The sequence below is a fragment of the Pseudorasbora parva genome, chromosome 20 (assembly GCF_024679245.1).
Source record: "Pseudorasbora parva isolate DD20220531a chromosome 20, ASM2467924v1, whole genome shotgun sequence".
Taxonomy (NCBI): Eukaryota; Metazoa; Chordata; class Actinopteri; order Cypriniformes; family Gobionidae; genus Pseudorasbora; species Pseudorasbora parva.
The window spans coordinates 18,279,038-18,301,842 of record NC_090191.1 but is presented as its reverse complement, the minus strand read 5'-3'; the positions used below and the strand labels follow the sequence as shown (position 1 = coordinate 18,301,842).

At 37.6% G+C, this 22,805-nt stretch overlaps 1 protein-coding gene across 1 annotated transcript; it reads left to right on the top strand.

Moving 5' to 3' along the window:
* Nucleotides 1-816: 816 nt before the first annotated feature.
* Nucleotides 817-22,759, top strand: zbed4 (zinc finger, BED-type containing 4). The gene is made up of 2 exons (XM_067427061.1): nt 817-1,096; nt 18,013-22,759. Exon 2 carries the CDS (start codon nt 18,208-18,210, stop codon nt 21,967-21,969), a length of 3,762 nt encoding a protein of 1,253 aa, XP_067283162.1. The 5' UTR covers nt 817-1,096; nt 18,013-18,207; the 3' UTR covers nt 21,970-22,759.
* Nucleotides 22,760-22,805: the final 46 nt, after the last annotated feature.

Sequence of the window (22,805 nt, the reverse complement as noted above, 5' to 3'; positions counted from 1 at the left end):
AGCTATTAAGACTGTTCATCTGTGTACTGTCTTTAAATATGTGAATTATACAAAGGTCTTGTATCTCTGTGAATTAGCTTTTATTATAAATGTATGTATTTATTTATTTGCATTTTTTTCTTATGTGTTCTTTTTCTTTTATGCATGTGTCATTTGCTTCCCTGCTTCAAAGTGTATGTTGTATTGTTTTGTTGTTCAAAGCATAATAAAAAATAAAGTACTTATAATTTGTTTTTGTTGTTTTTTTAAAAGAAGACATTACTTCATTATGAATATGATATTTTATAAAGTAAAATGTATTCATTTGGTTGTTTCCAGACAATTTCTGTATCCATTATTTTTAGTCTATACTATTTTCTTTCTAACTTTCTACAGAAAAAAAAATTAAACACATGACTTAGTTTTTCATGTGTTTAGTACTTTTGTATTTGCATTATTTATATTCTTATTTTATAATATGTCCATGATTAATGTTATGCATTTCAGTTGTTTCAACAAAAATAAATAAATAAATAAATCCCAACATATAATATAAATTCCAAACAGGAAGTAAACATTAATAGAACGCTGGATACGGACAACTGATTATCTCTTAATCAGCAAATTTACCACGTTTTTACTACTGTCCTTAACACATTTAAATTTCAAAGGGCCTGATGTTTTGCCCCACCTCTTCTGTTGCCTGACTGCCCCTGAGAGAGACCCTCGGGTCAAGAAACCCCGTATGGTTTGCTTTAGTGAACAAGCTCTGCTCTTGACATTTCGTTTTCTTTAGTTTGAATGTCTATACACGAGTATACAAAATGCAGAAGCAAGTGCTTTGTAATTTAATTTACATGATTATTATGACCTTTCATTAGTTATTAAACAGAATGACTGTAGTTTTGTTTTGTTAACCCCACCCACCATATCGAAAGCCTCTATGACGCCATAGCGCCCTGTTTCTTCCGTCTGACGCCGTGTGGCGCTACTACTGCGCACTGTTTACGGCACAGGAGACAAAGCAACCAACTCAATTACAACACTGGATCAACCATACGCTTTACTTAACCATTTCACAGCCGAAACTCACTTAAGTAAACCTCGGGACACAAAGGTAAGCCATACGTATGTATTTAATCAAGTGTTTTACATAGTCTTACACGCATGCATGATTTTGGTTTAGATCCAGTGATCCGGGTAGTTCGACGAGCTTCTCTGTTTTGTGCGACCAGGATCCGGTTCTGCCTCATCAGGTTATGTCCTGTGTGGCCTAACGTAGCCACACCATTGACTTGTCACTGAGTCAAATATCTTCATTCTACGCCTTTAAATGACTTAGTGTAGGCACTTTAAAAGCACAGGCAGTCGGTTTACAAATGGATTTAGAAGGAAATACAAACAAATAAATCGCTTATATCGTTATGGTGAGAGAGCAGTGTTTTCCTGTTGTTTTGTCTGCGAGCTAATGCACTAGCCGCTAGCATGTGTTGCTAGAGCTAGCACATACATCTCGTCAGGTCGCGAGAGCGTGCGTTGATGAGTAGCTCGAGGAGTAACGTTACTGCAACTTCCCTTATAGAAACGCCTCAGATCAATTGTACAAATTGTTATTCAAACTGTGTTATATAATTACTATCAGTCATAATTACAGTGGGTAGCCCAAATGTAAATTTTTGGTCATTCCATTTATTTATGCCTTAATATATCGTGACAACTGACAGAAAATGTCATTTGAATTCATTATTCGAATACACCAATTAAATAGTACTAGTTTATATATATATATATATATATATATATATATATATATATATATATATATATATATATATATATATATATATATATATATATTGGGTTCCTCTTAAAATACAAGCTATTTAATCAATAAACACTTACAGTTTAAGAAATTAGGGACATGTTAATATCAGTATAGCGTTTAAATACTTTTGTTTAGTGCACACACACACACACACACACATATATATATATATATATATATATATATATATATATATATATATATATATATATATATATAATTATTTATTTTTTTGCTGTAGGTACTTTTTTGCTATATTTTTGCGTGAATGAGATATAAAAATAAACATACCCACATACAAAATAACACAAATCGCACAATACATAAATGAGAACAAACCAAGAACAACTGAAAATAGGGCTAAATAAACGGGGTAGAACAAAGAAAAGTAATCTTAAACAAATGTGAAACTTATATGTAGGGCTGCACGATTATGACAAAAATCATAATTGTAAATTATTCCCTTGGAATTGAAATTTGCGATTTTTAAATACGATTATCACAATTTACATTAAATGAATAGCTTTATACTAGTGATGTAATGATACACTTGTGTCACGATTCCATATAAATCACAATACTTAACTTATGGATGAACTTATTAATATTTTAAGACAAAATAAAGAGTTTTTTTTTTTACTTTCTTTTTTATTATTATTAAAATATTATTATTATTATTGTATTATTATCAGGACCCACAAATAGTCCCCCATTGCATCATTATGCATTACATTCAACATTATATTGGTTTAATGTAGTAATGTCACTGAAACTCCGAAAACTTAAATGTTTCCCCCCTCACGCATTACTCACGCTTTTTTTAATGTAGGCATTCTCTCCCGGTCACTATGTACCTCCTCTCCCGTTATAAATGCACTATACATATAAGAATAAACCATCTAAAATGCATTAAATAATCATACTACTAAAACCAAATGGGATCTGGTGATTAAAATTATGTTTGTGCTTTCACTATTAGGAGTGCCGCTTTAAATGTTGTTTGCGCTTTGACTCGCTATTTTTGAGGAGTGTCATTCCAGCAGCGCTCATGCTTGATCAGTGCAATCTGTCACAGTTCTAATCGCAAGAAAGTGTGCCAAAATGATTATTCCTAAACTGTAAATGTTTAGCTCATCTAAAAAAAAATATTCTGTATGTACTAGGGCTGGATAAAAATATCGATTCATCAATGCATTGGAATTATTTGTTTTTCAATAGCGATACATCAAATCCTATGAATCGATTCAGCCCACTGTGGGCAACAGTCTAGTGAGAGCGTTCAGCTTTGTACAAGACGCGCTTTACCAAAACAGCAAGATTGTAGACAGCAGCTGCCCCCGTTCAAGTCTGCACCACCAATGTTAAAAGCCGACGTTTGGGCTCATTTTAGATCAGCTGTATCGGTATCGGTACTGATTAAAATGTGAACGCTACCCAACCCTTAGATATAGGTGACTTTGTTTCTTAAGTAGAACACCATGGTTAACTCCAACCATTGCGGTCTGTCAGTCTGCACATACAAATCCATTTTAAACCCTGTGGCTTGTGATGACACAATGATGTCTTAAGACATGAAACGATCGGTTTGTGCAAGAAACCGAACAGTATTTATATTATTTTTTACCTCTAATACACCACTATTTCCAACAGCCTGCAGTGTGTGATTACTTCCGGTAAATGAGGTCAATTTAAACGATCTGGCGTAGTTTACGCAAGCATGGGAAGTGATCTCTTGCGTGCATCTCTACGCCGTATCATGTACATTGACACTTACCGGAAGTCATAGCGCACTGAAAGCTGTTGGATCAGTGGAGACAATTTGCATTCCATTTATTACATGAAAACGTTTAGTGTTAACATAACCTATATGGTTTATAGGTTAACAAGGAACTTTTGGTGTTAACAAACATAACCTATATGGTTATGGTTTTAACAAAAATAAAATAAACCAGCTGAATATATCATATTTTACTCAGTTGTTACCGTAAAAAACAACCTGAAACTTGAAAATGGGCCTGAGCTTATAATGACACAATTTTTTATTTATTTTTTCAAAAGGATTAGGATGTCAACATTCTCAACAGAGAGAGTACCTCTTATGCCTGTTTTACACAACAACAACAAAACAGCAATAAATCCACAACAGGTCACGTGCATGCCGAACCGTGGGTCAGTCCATATGGATTAGGATTATATATATATATATATATATATATATATATATATATATATATATATATATATATATATATATATATATATATATATATATAATAACCATTCACATGCATTATGCGACTGACAGACTGCAAGGGTTGGAGTTAAAAATCATTATTTTTAAGAAACAAAGTCACATATATCTTGGATTCCCTGAGGGTATGCAGATAAATATACATTTTTAATTCTTGGGTAAACTATCTAGAGTAAGTAAAAAAATAAAAATAAAAAGCCAGTTGGTGGGAAAAAATTAGTTTTTCACACTTGTTAAATTAAATAGCATTCAATACACATACATGAAGTTTAAAACAAGAAGAGCATAGCCTTATGAAAAACCATGACCATCGCAGTTGCAGGGGGTTGCTTGTATTCCTTTGCGTGGACTTGGCTTGGACTCGAGTCCCAAGTTTGATGATTAGCGACTCGACTCAACATAAAAGACGTACGACCTGACCTACACCAACCCACCAGTTGTAGCATGAGCACATGAAGTACGTCAGAAATAGAATGGGGCGTCATTTTACTATCGGTAATTTGTCGTGCCATCTGTGTAGATACTGTGTGGCTTGTGAGTCGAGAGGGACTCACTCAGCCAGCGCTTTTCATTTATCAGAACTTCTCAGTGTTTTCTTTTCAACCACATAATGTTTATTTTAAAGTCCCTGTAAAGTCAAAATTAAATATGTGTTCTGAGTTTGTCACACCACAGACAAATGTGTTATTAACCACCCAGCCAAATTTGAATGCGTTATTAGCAAATCGTCGACTCAGCTGATTCGTTAAAAACAGAATTATTTACAGTGAAACAGTGGAAATTAGGGCTGTGTATTGTCAAGAATCTGGCAATACGATACTTATCACGATACAGGGGTTACGATATGATGTATTGTGATATTGTAAGAAAAGACAAACCATTCATCATTTTTTTAGAAAGATTAATTTAAAAGAATAAAGAACACAACCATATGCATAAAGCATGACAAGTAACTGTTTTATTTAATTAATACAGTATCATTTATATAACTAATCACTATTTTGTGCAATCTAAGTAAAGGGAAACAGTAAAGTGCCTGCAGGATTCTTTATTCTACATGTTTTAAAGGTTTACAGTATAGCAGTTTTTCATTTCTAAATTATTTAGCAACAGAAAGTGCATAGTTCATTCATTCCATGGTTCATTGTTTTATATTTAATACTCTAAAGCTGTTTTCTTTAATGCAGTCTATTGTATAAAGTCCCATTTCAAGTAGGCTTAACTGCAGAGCTGGTGCATCCATATCCACATCACTATGATCAGATGATTTCGTTCTGCTGCCACCACTGTCAGTTTTGGAGTGTGTTTACTTTGTTACTGGGAGGAAAATGTGCTATTTTTTACCGAAACGCTTCTCAGCAACGCGGATGACGTTTGGAAGCATAGATATGTGTACGTATACATATCTATGTTTAAGCTAGCTCTCCGATTCAATGTTTCCCGAGTACTGGATTTGAACTTTGCCTATTTTGCAAACAAATAGACTCTTGTTGATTTCCTTAGTGGCTTCTTTGTAGCTGAAGCCAAAGTGAGTCCACACTTCAACTTTGTAAACTGCAGGAGTGGAATAATTCTATCGTCTTGTGAGGTTTACTAATGCTAATGTACCCGCACACATATTCACCTTGCGCTTCTCTGGCTCCGCGTCAGTTAGGTTCTGAGATAACACACTGCCATCTAGGGCTGTCAACGAATATTCTAAATTCGAATATATATTCGAATAGTTTTTAAAAAACAAATTTCGAAGGTGAAAATTAATATTCAGAAAAGAAAAGAAAAAAAAAGCGGAAAAAATCCCCCGCTGCGATAGTAGAGGCGTGGCTGTCTTGCTTTGCGAGTGAGCGTGCGCATGGGTGTTCAGGGACAGGTCACAGGAGTCAATGCTGAAAGTGGACGCGTCTTGCAGTAAAGATGGCAGAAAGTGCAGAGCCCAACTCGACCGCAGCAGAGAAAGAGATTTTAACTCCATAATCTAAAAAGCCATGTCTGGAAGTACGTTGGATTTTGGTCAGTAGGAGGTAAAATTGTTGAGCCACAAGATTATAATATATAAATATCGATACAGTGTTTTTTTTAGAACAGAATCGCCAAACAAAATATTGCGATATTCATGTGTACCGATTTTCTTACACCCTTATTGGACATAGTCATACACTGCAAATAAAAATGGAAAATGTACTGGTAATTTTCTACCAGTACATTATACAGTAATTTAACGGATATTTCCATTGATTCTTAAAACACAAACTAATGCATTGTGTACAAAATACAGGTAAAACACCTGAAAAAAAAACAATACGGAAAATTTTCATATTTATACAGTATATTGTGCCCTATTTTTACAGAATTTTTTTACAGTGTAGTTAAGTTTAACTGGCATTATTGTAAGGCATTTACAAAATATATATGTTACTTTAAGTATTTAATAGATACCTAGGCCTGTCGTGATAGTCAATAAATCAATTAATCGCACGATAAAAAAAATGAGCTCAATAATTTCTTAGGTCGCGATAATTTCCATTTGCATGCTTGTTTGTTTTCCTCGTCTTTCTCGCTCACTGTGCGCGCGACTCGTCCATTTGGGGAAGTGTTTAAACTCAACGCGCAGACTGGGTGATGAGACATCATGCTCGGCCAGATTCCCCTGGAACTCGTGCTTCTTCGGTCGCAGAGCCACACGCAAAGTTGCAAAATTTTATGTGCACACGTAAAGCGAAATGGGGTCTCACGCACTGTTATTTTTGCAGCACGCATTAGGGCTGAACGATATTCTGTTTTAACATCGACATTGCGATGTGCGCGTGTGCGATAGTCACATCGCCGGAACATGCGATGTGTAGGGTAGTAGCCCATGGTGTATTAAGAGAACAGTAGCACACAGTAAACAAGTTTGTTGCTGGAGTGACATGCACGTTCCTCATGCCTGTACAGTGATTGGTTCGTTATGCCGCTGCTTACCGCTTACGGCCAAATATTCACTGCTAAAATGTGCGACGAAGAGGATCCGAAGAGGGGAAAAAAAAGATTCGTACTAGAAATCATCTTTTTGGGACTATTTTGACTACATAAAGGAGGATGTTTAACAAAAAGAGGTACTTTGCATGGAGTGTCTTGTGGCCACAAAACAAGGAAACACCGATTTGTCTGATCACTTAAAACGGCACCACAAAGATCTTAACGACTAATATAAAGCAGGGCTCAACATTAACGCTTGTCTGGGACTTGGGTGTTTTGAAGGGACAAGTGAAAGAGAATTTTACTTGACTGACGGACATGAGCCTGATTAAAACAAAAAATAACTAGCAAATCACCAAAATGCAAGAATGTTATAAGTCGCTCCGGACAATGAGTCGCATCAGTCAAAATATGCGTCATGAAGAGGAAAATAACATACATCACACTGGACTAAAAGTCGCATTAGGGCAGAAGCAGAGCGCGAGCCACGCGCGCTGTGCATAACGGAGCAGAAGAAAGAAAGTTTGAAGTGAGAAACTTGTGAATGACTAGAGAAAAGCAGACGTTACTTTAACTGTAATGAAGAAAACAAAAAAGCTAATCGCGGACTGAAAGCAAGATGGCCAGAGCTGAAGGGACGAGTCCACAGATGCTTGAACTCTCTACCGGGAGAGGCTCAGCCGCGCGAGTCAAACGCTGTCTGTGTGAATCATTCTCGGCTGCATATTTTACTACATGCCCTAATCATGCAGGCGCCCTCGCGGCCACTCGCATTGCTCGTGAACTGGAGCGCATCTCATCCTAATTTAACGAAACTCAGTGTACGCCTCGCAGACATGAAATAGACCTTAAGAAACTTGAAATGTCTTTTAACAATTTAAAACGAAAAGAAATAGGCTACTCTCTGAATATGTAATCCATGATGTGCATTTCTCTATATAGACGCGTTCACTACGGAGATGGTGGTCGTCAAATTAATAAGCTAAAAATAACCCTGACGCACACTATGGTTAACCGAGTATTAACCGCTAAGGGCCTCGGTTAACGGTTAATGAAAAACTTGAAAACGTGCAGCCCTAATATAAATTCATCAGAACTGTGCGTATGCATTTTAGACACTTACAACTGTTTGCACTGTCCATGCAATAAATGTGCATCCTTGAATAAGCGGGGTTGTATTTCAAATGCTCAGTATGACCCATTTCCTCAACTTCAGTATTTTATTTTATATAAGCTACGGACGGAGCGGGAGTGCAGTCCAGTGAAGGCACTAAAGAGCGCAGCACATGTCTGTGAGGGCGCGGGTGACGCAGCACAACGCCTATATTAATTTGCATGTAGTAGATCTAATCAAATGTTTATTTTAAAGCACTTAATCGTTTTTTAATTGCGATTCATCCGATTCTTAGCATTTTACATCGAGTATCGGTCGAAATTAGCGATTCACGATTCAAAATACACGTTTCAAGATCGATGCATATGCATCGTCAGGATTTGTAATCGATGCATTGTGAAAACGAGAGAATCGTTACACCCCTAATACATATCATACTTGCCTGTTGAGAGGAGTTTATTTCAGAATCATATAAAATCAACAATAATGATAATAATAATATTAAAGCAAACACAGCTCTGGTATCGGAATAGTATCGTATCGGCCGATATCTAAATTCAGGTATCGGGATCGGATTGGAAGTGAAAAAATGTGGATCGGTTCATCCCTACTAAGAGTCCATTACTTTTATTGTTTTTGGTTGTTTTGTTCATTTGTTGTGAATATTTAAAATGTATTCCCTTTTCAGTGTTAAATAGTCTTTAGAAGTGTTTAGATGAAAATGGTCTCAAAACGACAATATTATTGTTTATCGCAATAATTTTTTGGCCAATTTATTGTCCAGCAAAATTTGTTATCGTTACAGGCCTAGTTGGACCTACGCCACAAGTAACGCGTTGGTTTTCATTTATACTTCTCCATTGTTGTCCACGTCTGTGCAATTTCACATGCAGACCGCTAGTGGGCAGTGTCCACAGGGATGTTGATGGTAACTCTCAGTCTCAAGGCAAATGACGAAGTACCCGAAGTATCAGCAGCAGTGATGGTGGCAGATAGCAACTTTTATTGCACCTTAAGGTTGTTGTATGTAATACAAATTAAACATCTCTAGTTGATTAGTAGTTACATAAGAAGTGATCTGGCGCTGGAATGCGTTTGTGAAATCATGCAGAGTGCTCGTGGCCGCTGTTTTCAGTATCGGTGGCTCATGCACTGACTAGCGCTTCTATTGATTGCTGTTGCGGAGACTATTAATTCCGTTCAAATCACAAAATGAAATGCACCCATTGTGATTTGTCCCTGTTCTTGAAATACATTCACTGATTAAAGGTGCCCTAGAATGAGTTGAAACGATATGTTAAATTGTTCTCTGATATGTACATAGAGTCGCCTAGAAATCTAGACGCACCCTAGCGGCAGCAAATCTAATCTGCCCGCGAGTGTCGTCTAGCAACTCTCAATACCCTTCTGAGGTTCCAAACTCTTGCCGGGCTAATCACATCGTGTATAGAGTCGGTGGGCGGGGCCATAATGACGTCGGCCGAGTTGCGCGTGCTTTTAGTAAACACAGAAACTGGCGAACAGCGGCCTTTCGAATCAGCTTTGACCACGACTCTGGAAGACTTGGAGTTAAGCAAAAAACTAAGAAAAGAACTAAGAACGGCAGTGAAGTCATTCTTAAAAAGGGAAGATGTGTTCGGAGTTTTGCCGACCGGATACGCCGAATGTTTAATCTATCAACAAGCTCGAGTTTGAAAGGCAACTGTTTATCCCACCCCTCGGATTGAGCCCTGTCAATGGTGAGTTTCCAGACCAAACATCTTGATGTGGGTTAGGGGTGGGCGATATCTCGATATTTAAAATATATCGAGATATTTTTTTAACTCGATATGGATTTTGACAACATCGTATATATCGATATATTGTTTATATTTAATTCTGATTCCGCCACTTTGCTTCTTTTGCCTTCTCTGTGCTGTGCTCGCCCCCAGCTCGCGCGCCTCCCTCCTCGTTGCTTTTGTTCCCCCTCCCCTCACGTGTTGTCTCATTGAACACGCCGGCTTTCGCAACCAGGTGAGGATTATTTATCAAGTTGACAAGCGCGCCCGTTGTTCAGTACTCAATTTAGAGACCATGAATTTCGTTCTAACACAACTGCTTGCTAAAACTCATAAAGAAATATTAATGTTCATCATAGTTCAAATCGCAAGTTTCACCCACTGTCAAGTAGGGCTGGGACAACGCGTCGACGTCATCGATGACGTCGACGCAAAAAATACGTCGATGCAAAATATGCGCGTCGATTCGTCAGACTCAAAATAAAGATGGCGGCGCCGGAGAGTAGTAGCAACCATAGATGTACATAATAAAGTATATTATGTAATTAAGTATATTATTTATTATGTATATCTATGGTAGCAACACGAGTGGCTCCTCAGACTTTGAGAAGTGCAAGGCTTGCGGGTTGGCCACAGTCTATGGGGTTGGCGCGCGGTGCGCACGGAGCATCACAGGCATGCGCGCACGCGTTTTGTTGTCACGGCTACATAAACAAATTTCTGCACACAGGAAGACAGATGTTTTGGTAATATTTGATGTATTTTAATCACAAAAACAAACGTTTGCATCAAGTGAAAGCATCGGACACATTGGCTACGTTACCTACATAATAAGCTGTTTTAAATTTAAAATGTTCAATGTCTAATCGCGCTGATGTGACCGAGGGTATCCATCCTCTAAGTGAGCAGTTTCATCCCAGGACTATTCCGGTTTTAAACAGAATATTGTGGCCCATAATGCACTCTACATTTAACTTTTTTCACTGTCATGCCGCGGATGCGCGTGGCGTTTCTGCTGCGTGTCAGCCACGGGGCTGTGTGGCGTTTTCTCTGCCTTTGGACACTATAGAAGCGTGTCTGACGCGGCGCTGCTGCTGCTATTGATGCGGAGGGAAGCCCTATTCCTAATGTTAAACATAAATAGCCTACTGATACAGCAAAGAAAACGTCGGGAGTAGCCACATATCTATGGTATTGACGGCAAAATAGGCTACAGAATATTTCGTTCTGTATTGACAGTTGCAATATTTCAAAATCGATAATTGACGTTTATTATTATTACAATTAGGCCTATATCTGCATTTATGTAAATCTACAGACTTTCAAACATGAAAATGTAATTTAATAATATGTATTCGTGTCAAAATGATATATATACATCTTTTCCTATTCTATTTTGCCTGGAGACGCTCCCAACACGTGTGAAAAATAGGCGCTCTTCTATTTCCAGCATGCACGCGTTTTCCGCGCGTCACAGGCAGTGTGCAAACTCCAACCTGTTAACATGTGAGCCGAAACAAAAACGGACACGCGACGCAGCCGAGACGCTCACGCTTGCAGTGTGTCCCCAGATTTGATTAACCAACTTGTTGATATTTAATCGATGGGCATAGCCTGTAGGCTGAGTTGCATACATAGAAAAATCGTATAATATGTTTCTTTGTTGTAGGTTAATACTTATTTATTTGTGTGTGTGCGTGTGTGTGTGTGTGTGTGTGTGTGTGTGTGTGTGTGTGTGTGTGTGTGTGTGTAGCCTACTTTATGTTTTCAAGGTTTTATTGAATGCATTGCTCTTGTATAGTCTTACTTTGGAATTTTAAGAGCAATAAACATATATTGCAATGTTAAGGAATTTGTTTTTTCATTCAGATAATTAAATCAACATGTATAAATTGCTATTAGGCAATTAATGGGGAGATAATCGGTAATCGAATCGAATCGTAACCGAATCGGACAGGAAAAATTAATCGTTAGATTAATCGATGCATCGAAAAAATAATCGCTAGATTAATCGTTTAAAAAATAATCGTTTATCCCAGCCCTACTGTCAAGGTGATTGACACGTGCGAGACGCACTCGCAGTCGCAATCATGTCAGTTTATGATTTGTTTCTAACTGATGATCGCATATTATTTAAAAACATTTAAAATGATTGCAATATCATTATTTTTATTTTGTCAGCTTTATCACAGGATTATGATGAATACGTCTATTCATGTTTTAACCAAGAGGGAAATACGAGACATCCCGGGTGTCCTATGAGACACAGTGCTCTTCTGTAAGTTGTACTTTAGCCATCATATTATAGCCTACTTTCTGACATTCATATTTCGTTCAGTAACTGGAAAAGAAGTGAAAATCGACTCATGTAGGCATGTGCCGATATCAATTTTTCATGTTGCGATTAATTGATGACGTTTTATCACGATATACGATATTATCACGATATTTTAAATAAGTTGCAAAAAAAAAGTGTTGCCATAGCATAACAGCTTTACGAACTATTTTTGTAAGAACAAAAATAACTGAATGTTTAAATACAATAATGCACCAAAAATATATACAGCTCTGGAAAAAAAATTAAGAGACCCCTCATTGAGAAATCAATCTTAAGTGGTCTCTTGATTTTTTTCAGAGCTGTAAAAGTAAAATTTTCAAACAGATTAAAGTGCAAAAGAATTAGGCTATAAAGAACAACAGGTAGGCTTACAAATTACAATAAGGGCTCATTAGTTAATTCATTAACTAAGATTGAGCAATAGCTACATTTGGTACAGAAAGTATAATGTTTTTGTTAATGTTAGTTAAGAAATACTGATCATTGTTAGTTTTATCTTAGGTCCATTAAAAGTTATTTTGATTTTGATTTTAATGTTATTAAAAAGTAACTAAGAAATTAACATAGAATGACTAATTCTTTATAAGTATTTTTCATTGTCAGTTTGGTAATAATGAATTAACATGTTAACTAATGAAGTCGTATCTCAAAGTTATACTGAACAATAACAAATAATTAGAACAGTTCTAATTATTAGGGTTGTAGTCCAGATTAAAACATAAAAATGTTTAAATTTGAAAATAAATAGCCTATTAAGTCTTTAAGTATTAAGTATTTGGTGCTGTGATGAACAACATTGAGATTACAAAAACAAATGGCTGTTTTAAAAACTACACGCGTTTTTTTGTTTGTTTGCTGGTTTCCGGGGTAACCGGCTGCATTCTGCAGTTCATCAGCGCCCTCTGCTGTCACTGAGCGGCACTTCAGCAGCGTCTCCTTCACCGGTTCAGTCATGTGCAAACGCACGTTGGGCTTGTTTATATCTGAGCGCGTGTCCCTTTGACGCAGAATACAGCAGTGTTGAGCATTTATACGGTTGATGGGCAAAGTATTCTTGAGTGCATTATAAAAAAAAATATAAATTGTTAATAAATTATTATTTACGATATTTTAAAGTGCCCACGATAACAATATCTTGCATATTCATTATCGTGATAAATCGCATTATCGAAAATCGGCACATGTCTAGACTCGTGTAGCCTAAATGATGCGCATGATGAGGCATCTTTAGTAAAGAGCGCGACATCTACTGTTTGAAATTTGGTACAAATTTAACAGGAAGTGGTGTTATGACAAAATCAGTTTATTAATATCTCAGTCATGCCCCCATCTTTCTGCAAAATGCTTACTGTTTAAGTTTAAAAAAGGATTTTTTGATTCGTCTTTTAAAAAGCATGAAATGAATGAAAGGATGGCTATATGTATTGTAGGCCTATTATTTATTTTATTTTACAGTTAAATTATTATTATTTATGTAATCAGGGAGGTTTTTTTATGTCACCAAAGCACTTTGTTCCTTCATGAACTGACCTCTTTGCACTTCAATAAAAATAAAAATAAAGAATTTGTGGTGTTTGGCATATTTGTTTTTGCTGTAGTTTTTGGGGGGTTATTTTTCCTGTAAAGATAGAGATATATATTGTATATCGAGATATATTATGCTCTATATCACCCAGCCCTAATGTGGGTCTGGCTTGTCAGGCTATATATAGAGGGTATGTGGCTTATTTAAGGGAAAAAATTGTCCAGATACAGTTTTACAGGTCCATTTACAACCCTATAAATTGTCCCTAGGGTGTAATTCTCTGTTTTTGCCTTATTTGGAAGAGTAATGAATATTAATGTTGAGCTCTGCTCTGATTGGCTTATTTCAGCAGCACACAGCAGTTCAGTTGTTTAGCGAAGCAGCTCGTGCGTCCTGACTGTCCTGACAGAACACAGACCGACTGAATACACAGTTAATAATGATTGGGACTGTCAAATTACATAAAATTAATGAGAACACTATTGTAATAAAACATTGTGATTGTGAATAATTTGGGTTTAGTTGCCGTGTTTCATTGCGTTGCTCCAGGAAGAGCGCGTGCACAACATGAGTCAAGCATTCTGACTCGCGTGCACGTAAGTTCACTTGTGCATTCGCATCCGATTGTGCAGATTTTACATGCAATATTACATGTATTTTGTATATATGTGATCAATTTCATATAGGATGCGTTTCTTTTAGCTAAATAAAACATGCTAGCAAAGGGCTTCAGTTTTTACCAGTTTTCATTCAGTGCTTCTGCTTTAGTGTATGCACCTCTAACAGCAATGCATAATAACTATGATTGAGACTGTCATATTACATAACATTAATGAGAACACTATTTTAATAAATGGTTGAAAATTCATTGGGTTTAGGTGCCGTGTTCAGAGCGTTGTTCCAGGAACTATGATTGGGACGGTCACATTACATAACATTAATGAAAACACTATTTAAAAAAATCGTTTTGAATGAATTGGATTTAGGTGCCATTTCAGCTTGTTGTTCCAGGAAGTGTGTGTCCACACATTCGGAATAATTCATTTGGTGAGGAACATGCGTTTTGAGCAGCATTTTCACATCCTGTCATGCTGTCGGCTATGCCACTGCTGTAGACCCATATTGCAGTATTAAGTATATAAGGTTAACGATTAATCGATTAATTGTTTGTTAATTTAAACAACGATCGATCATGGGAGATTCTCGGAGCATATAAGCCTTGCCCGCGATTCTTGAGAGAAGAATGTTTTGGCCGATATCGATAACCGATAATTATTTATATTTGAATGTCGATAAAGCGAAATTATTTTATTTTAGTAAACTTTGAGAGCTTGAAGCAAAAGGCTCAACATTAAAAGTGTCCCAAACACTTCAACATGAATCAAACCTATACAGTTCAGTAGCCTGCCAAGCTGCCAATTTTGGGATATTTAAAGGGATACTTCACTGCCTTTTCATATTAAACTATGTTATTCCCTTAACTTAAACGAGTTGATACCATAGACCGTAAAAAAATATGGATGACTCGACATCATCCGTTTCCGCTTGCCATTTTTGAAGCTTTCAGGCGGGGGTGCACGGCGCTGACATCTTGGGACCGAGTCTGAGCAGTAGCAATTTCGGGACCGGAGTTGCGCAGGAAGTAGAGCAGGAAGTACAGCTGCGATATCAAAAGCCCGCCCACACTCTCGCAGATACAGAACAATTAATTATGTTGGTGTGAAATAAACAGTTATGGAAATGTAGAAATTAAAGCTAAAGCTCCAATCTGCTCCCAAAAATTTCGAAAAAACTCTGTTAGTGCCTCAGTGACAACTTCACTCAGAGAAGCCGTTAGTCTCAGCTGTCAATCATGACGTCACACCCCCCGTTTTTACAGCGTCAGATAACTAACTAAAACTAAACTTATTTTAAAAACGAACACTTGAAATGAAATCATCGTGATGATAACTGCCTTCAATGACATAAACTAACTTTGGGGAAAAAAAAATTTGAAGTGTAATTTTAGGGCTGAAACGATTCATTGAGTAACTCGAGTTAATCGAATCAAAAAAATCCTTGAAGCAAAATCATCTGCCTCGATGCTTCGCTTAGTCCATTTAACTACACACAGATATTGCAGAAAGACATTTTTTTGTGTAAGGACTCGGAGTATGAGCAGATTGCGGTTATATCCGCGGTTCAGGTGCATAAACATCCCAAACATTGCTGGTGGATGAGAGAAATCGTTAATATGTTGATTTTAATAAAGACGCAGAACTCTCATATCACGCTAAAACGCAATGAATGCGTGTCGTTCTTTAACTTTCGTTTTCAGCTCATGTCGACCCTGGTTTATGTAAATGTAATTTTGCCAAAATAAGTTTTTTTGTTTTGTTTAGCAACCTACTTCAGTGTAGCTAATATGTGACGATAGCATCGCGCTTAACACGTAGGATTTGAAGTTGTGACTATCGGGTGCGGGTGGATGGTTTGCTTCTAACAGCTGATTCGGTGACGATAGAGCTGAAAAAATCCCGGAAAAAGCCTGTTAGTGTCTCAGTGACAACTTCACTCAGAGAAGATGTCGATCTCAGCTGTCAAAAATGAAATTGATGTCATTAATGACTCACCCTAATGTTGTTCCACACCCGTAAGACCTCTGTTCATCATCGGAACACAGTTTAAGATATTTTATATTTTAGTCCCAGAGCATATTCAGTCAATGCCCACTTTACTGTCCATGTCCAGAAAAGGAATAAAAACATCATCAAAGTAGTCCATATGTGACATCAGTTGTTTTTTTAAAAAAATCTATAAATTTAAATTTATTCAGCATTGTCCTCTTCCGTGTTTCTCCAAAAAGATTCAAACGGTTAATGAGTCAGTGAATGGATCAATGCCATTGGCGACCCAAGCATTGATCGATTCACACCATTTGAATCTTTTTACCTATTCACCCCTTTATATGACTGGCACACAGCAACGGTTGGAGTTAAAAATTTGTGAAGAAATAGACACACCTACATGTTGGATGCACCGGGGGTAAGCAGATAATCATCTAATTTTCATTTTTGGGTGAACTAACCCTCTAAGGTTGAACCACTGGAGTGACATGGACGATTTTTTAACAGCTTTTGGCTTTGCCTTTGGCTTTTCACTTGTTCAATAGGGGACGCTTAAATTTCAACTATATTACTGATCTGCCCGCATTGACACTGTATGACAATAGCTGGATGACACCACCGTTTTCTCCAGAGTGGCTGTACAGCCGAATCAAAATCTGTTGTATTATTTTCCTGTTAAAGCAGCACCAGGCAACTTTTCAACCTTCATAATATATTTTCAAGACTCTTGTGATACATCGACTTAAGATAGATTGAATGACACGTCTGCCATAGCCTGACAGGGTCTGTATCGTTTTTAATCATACTTTTAAACTTCGGGTTTTGGGTAATCCGAGAACAAAGAACTACAAAATTCGACTGCTTTACGGCATATACGTCACTTCCACCACAGGGGTCTTAAATTCGTCTTAAACACTCTTAAATTCGGACATGCTAGCCTAACTATCGTTTTAGGATACCTAACATGTCTGTGATATTTGTTTATTTGTCTTGCCTCAAGCTATAATGCAAATCGATTTTTCAAATTTGCTGATTCATCTATGGTAGCATGATGTAAAACGGTAACCAATAGACTAGGCTACAATAATGACGATGGCTTTTAAACTTGAGCAATCATTTGGCGTTTGAAAAAATAAATTAGATGAAATTATATTCATATGACATGCTGAAATATATGCCACTGTACCTGTCATGTCAACAAATGCACGTGCGCATCCCCTGATGTAGGATGACAGAGTTTACGACAGTAGTAGAGGACAATACGGTTTCCCAACTGTAGGGGGACCCCGAGAGCAAAACCTACCTGGTGCTGCTTTAACACTGTGAAGCTGCCTTGACTTGACAATTTAACTTTGTCTTTCCTACCTTTCTGGGTCTTGAAAAGTTGTAATTACATTGCTGTCTATGGAAGGGTCAGAGAGCTCTCGGATTTCATCAAAAATATCTTAATTTGACACCCAGGCATAATCAATAGCAATGCTATTGGTTAGTAAATTAAATAACTCCTAGGAGTTATTTGTTGTGGGGTTTTTTTGTCAATGTATATAGCATGTTTTATCACTCATGCAGATTACTTACTTATACTGTTAATTGTATTTGTAATTATTTTAATGTTTTTCTATCTCTTATCTTATTTTGCAGATTCTACAAATGAACACAAGTGATTTACACTATCCTAAATGGAGGTCTATATATGTCTGTTGCATCTGGGCTCAGATATAACATGTTAAAATAAACATCTGGATGGAAGAAAGAACCACACCCATGACACTTGAACACTTAAAAAGCTGCTTTGAATAAAGAAAGTTTTCTTTCACTGCAGAATTTTCTGCAATAATGGACGGAGAGGACAGCCTCTCAAAGAAGACTGAGGATGCAAGCCACGAGCATAATGGCTCCAAAGATAACAAGAGAATAGAGGCCAAAGGAACCTGTTTAAAAATTGAAGGGAAAGATGGTTATGTGTTCAAATCATACAGAATTACTCCTCAAGAGATACTGGAAGAAGAACCCCATGCCTGTCCCTCTGAGACACTGGAAAAAAACTCTTCTTTGGTGTCTTTGTCATTTGAGGGCGCAGAGGAAGATGGATCTTCTGAGGTCGATGGGCTTTCAACAGAGGATTCAGCAGCAGAAATTTGTGAAAAGCATGACTCTCAAACGTCTCCAGCTATTTCAAATAAGAGCCAGAATATTGAAATGAATAATTCAGAAATTGAAACCAGTGTATGTATCAAAGCAGAACCAAATGAAACCAGTGAAATCACTCAGGATGATGAAAAGTTATCATTTGATGGAGCCTTTGGCCCCTTTGCCACTAGAGGTTATGATGATGATTATGGTAACTTGTTCAGTGGGTATTCAAGTACTCTTTATGATGTTGCAATGGATGCTGTCACACAAAGCCTTCTATCATCCATAAGAAGTCCCCTTAACCCTAGAAAAAAATCTCCTGCTTGGAATCATTTTTTCATATCACCACGTGATAGTACCAAAGCAATCTGTATGTACTGTATGAAAGAATTCAGCAGGGGTAAAAATGAGAAAGACCTCAGTACTAGTTGTTTAATGAGGCATGTGCGAAGGGCTCATCCCACTGTTCTTCTGCAAGATGGGGATTCATTAAATAATTTGTCCAGTTCTTCATCTTTAATACCTCCTAACAAATCACCAAACAATGGAGACTTGTCTGTAAGCATCAAGCAACCTACAGACAACCATACTTCATTGTCCTCCTTTCAAGCTGAGGCCACAGACATAGTGTCCAAAGACTCTTTACAAAAGGTCAAACCAAAAGCAGAAAAGAGTGTCAAGAATGACTCTAGTACGGTTCCTTCCCCACATTCCTTGAACAACCATAATGATGATGCCACAGACTTGACTGAATCCCCTGGATCAGCCCCTAAAAGCTCAAGTTCTCGGCGGCGCTCCGCAGTCTGGAAACACTTTTATTTATCCCCTGCTGACAGCTCAAAAGCAGTGTGTATTCATTGCATGAATGAATTCAGTCGTGGCAAAAATGGAAAAGACTTGGGGACGAGCTGCCTTATTCGCCACATGTGGCGGGCCCATCGAGATATAGTCATTGAAGAAAACGGACAGGGCTCAACCATTCCTCCGCCTTACACCACTCCGCCAACTTTGCTATCACGCTCACAAGAATCCACAGAGGTCAAAAAGGAATTCCTCTGTAACTCGCATCGCCCTGATACCATATCAGATGAAGTGCCCAATGATGACAGTGAGCACATGACTCTTGAAGATGAGGCAAATGATGTTACATATCAATCTGGACAAGAGTCCTTACTTGATGCATCTTTTAGACTGAAAGGGGAAAATATACCTCTGTCATCCTCTCCAGAGGAACAAACTGAGGGGCACAGTGTATCCCAAGATCAGAGCTCGGTTTTTCAACAAAACAAGAAAATAATGAAACGGGTGAAATCAGAAGTATGGCATCATTTCATTGTCTCTCCTGTTGACCAACTCAAAGCTTTGTGTCGATATTGTCCTTGTGTCATAAGTCGTGGTAAACGAGGGGACTTTGGCACGAGCTGTTTAATGAGGCATTTGATGCGACGGCATCCTGATGTTCTCAAGACGCAAAAAAGCACAATTGACAAAGTTTCCTCACCTCAGTCACCTCATTCAACACCTACTGCAGAGGACAACCTGATGAAAAATGCAACAGACACCCCTGCTGTTGAGAACAAACCCCATACAATGCCTGTTTTCAGCAAAAAGACTTCAAAGCTATGGAATCATTTTTCTATTTCCTCTGCGGACCCAACTAAGGTGGTCTGTTTGCACTGTAGCCGCACAATTAGTAGGGGGAAAAAGACAACAAATTTAGGCACTAGTTGCTTATTTAGGCACATGCAGAGATTTCATGGACATGTGCTTGAAAATAATAGTAATATCTCAGGTGATGTCTCATCTGCTGAAATTCAAGTTAAGCAGGAGCTCATGGACATTTCTACTTATGAGGAGAATGCAGAAAAGTTCAGTGAATGCCACCCAGCTGCCAAAAAAATTACCAAACTCATTGCAGAAATGCTTGCACTGGATCTTCAGCCATCAACTGTAGTGGAAAATCTTGGCCTGAACCGGTTACTGGAATACCTCCAACCACAGTATTCTCTACCTTCCTCATCCTACTTTACCAGCACCGCAATCCCAGAAATGTATGAGAGTGTGAAAGAAGTAGTTCTGACCCACCTAAAGGAGGCTGAAGGTGGAATCATCCATTTCACAACAAGTGTATGGGTGAGCAGCCAAACTCAAGAGTACTTGATTCTTACAGCCCACTGGGTAACATTTGAGTCTCAAGTTCTAGTTCAGGGTCAAGATTTCCACTGTTCAGCCCTCCTCGGTGTTTCCTCAATTGACTGTGACTACAATATGCTGAACATACAGAAGCAGCTTGAATATCTTTGGGATACCTGGATTGGTTCCTCAGGCCTTAAAATTGGATTTACTGTAACAGATAACCAAACTATTGGAAGCATACTAGAGAGCAGTGACCACACCACCATGCAGTGTTTTGGTCATAACATAGACCTCATTGTTAATGAAGCCATAAAAAGTCAGAGGATGGTTCAGAATTTGCTTAGTATTGCTCGAAAAATCTGTGAAAGAGTGCACCGTTCTGCTAAAGCAAAGGAGAAGTTGGCAGAGCTGCAAAAAGCTTATCAGTTACCTGAAAATCAGCTGGTTCAGGATGTTCCCTCTAAGTGGAAAACATCATACTTTATGCTTGAGCGATTAGTAGAGCAAAAGAAAGCCATTGATGAGATGTCGATAGAGTGCAATTTCAGGGAACTGATAAGCTGTGACCAGTGGGAAGTCATGCAATCGGTCTGCAATGCTCTTAAGCCTTTTGAGGTAGCCTGCAGGGAGATGAGCAATCGCACTGCAACACTAGGTCAGGTCATTCCACTTATTCACATACTCAACCGAAAGATAGATATGCTTTTTGATGAGACGATGGGTATTGATAATATGCTGAAGTCTTTAAAGGAAGCAATGGTGACTAGAATGTCCCCTACACTTCATGACCCAAGGTACATATGGGCAACCATGTTGGACCCAAGGTATAAGACATCCCTCTTTACTGAAGAAGAAGCAGAACAGTGTAAGCATGACCTCATACAAGAGCTTGAGGTGTCTGCATCTAACCCTGGGGAGACCAAGCCACCACTTTCAAATGGATGTAGTGAAATACCAGCTTCATCAAACAGCATGGCCTCAAACAAAGAGAACCTCTGGGCTCTAATGGATGACATTAGACAGAAAATCAAGCAAGAGGAGAGACCAAAATCACTGGAGCTTGCTGTGCTGGAGTATTTGGAGGAGGACATTCTTGACCAGAGTTGTGATCCTCTGGATTATTGGAACCTGAAGAAGTTACTGTGGCCTGACCTTGCCAAAGTAGCTGTACGCTATGTGGGTTGTCCACCCAGCATTGTACCAGCAGACACACTTTTTAGCACATCAAGTGTCAACTGTGCTCTGAATCAGTCCCGACCATTGCTAGAAAATCTTGAAGGACTTCTATTTTTAAAGGTCAACCTTCCTTTGATATATTTTCAGTACTGATAATTATGTATTTATATTTACAAGGCTGTTTCTTAGACTCTGATGAACTTCAAACTAGGACCACTCAAGTAACTTTCTGAGAAGGCCTAATTAACCACAATTAATTTTACTGTGGTTCAAATTCAATACACAGAGCATCTGAATATTTAACTGAATAAAAGACTGCTTTGAGTACTACTGTTGAGTACACTTGATAACTGGAGTCTTATTCCTGGTGAAAAGTGTTTTCAGGGAGGGAGGGTTATCTAGTTATAGGGGTAGTTATTGTTTGTTGCTGTACTGATTCTTTTTATTTGATAAAATATATCTTTGTCTTCTCTCTCCTTGTGCCTTATACAAACTACTTCAGGTCAACATGCTGTAAATATTAATTGATGTGCAAAGTCGTAGTCTTCTGATTTTACTGATTTTATAAAATTGAAACTACATGCTGAATACTGTTTTTATATAAATACATGGCCCAAAATAAATGCTGTGACTGAGATGTTTTAAATGTATTTTATTTAATTATGTGTTGTGATTTTTGTGGCTCATGGTACTGTTAGAATTACCGGTAGTAGGTTTTTTTTTTTTTTTTTTTTTTTGCTGATGATGATTTGTTTTTATTTGTTTAAAAAAATGTACATAATGCTGTACTTTCAGGTTGAAATCTATTTGAAAATTTGTCTCAAGCACAAATCTTTTTTTATATAAATCTAAAGGGTTAAATTATGGGACATCAAGGAAATGTACTGTACATTTTATAAATAATTTCCTAAATATAATTTGATACAGGAAAAATTCAAACTGGAATATTTTTTTTTTTTTTTTTGCAATTTGTAAATAAAACTTTACAC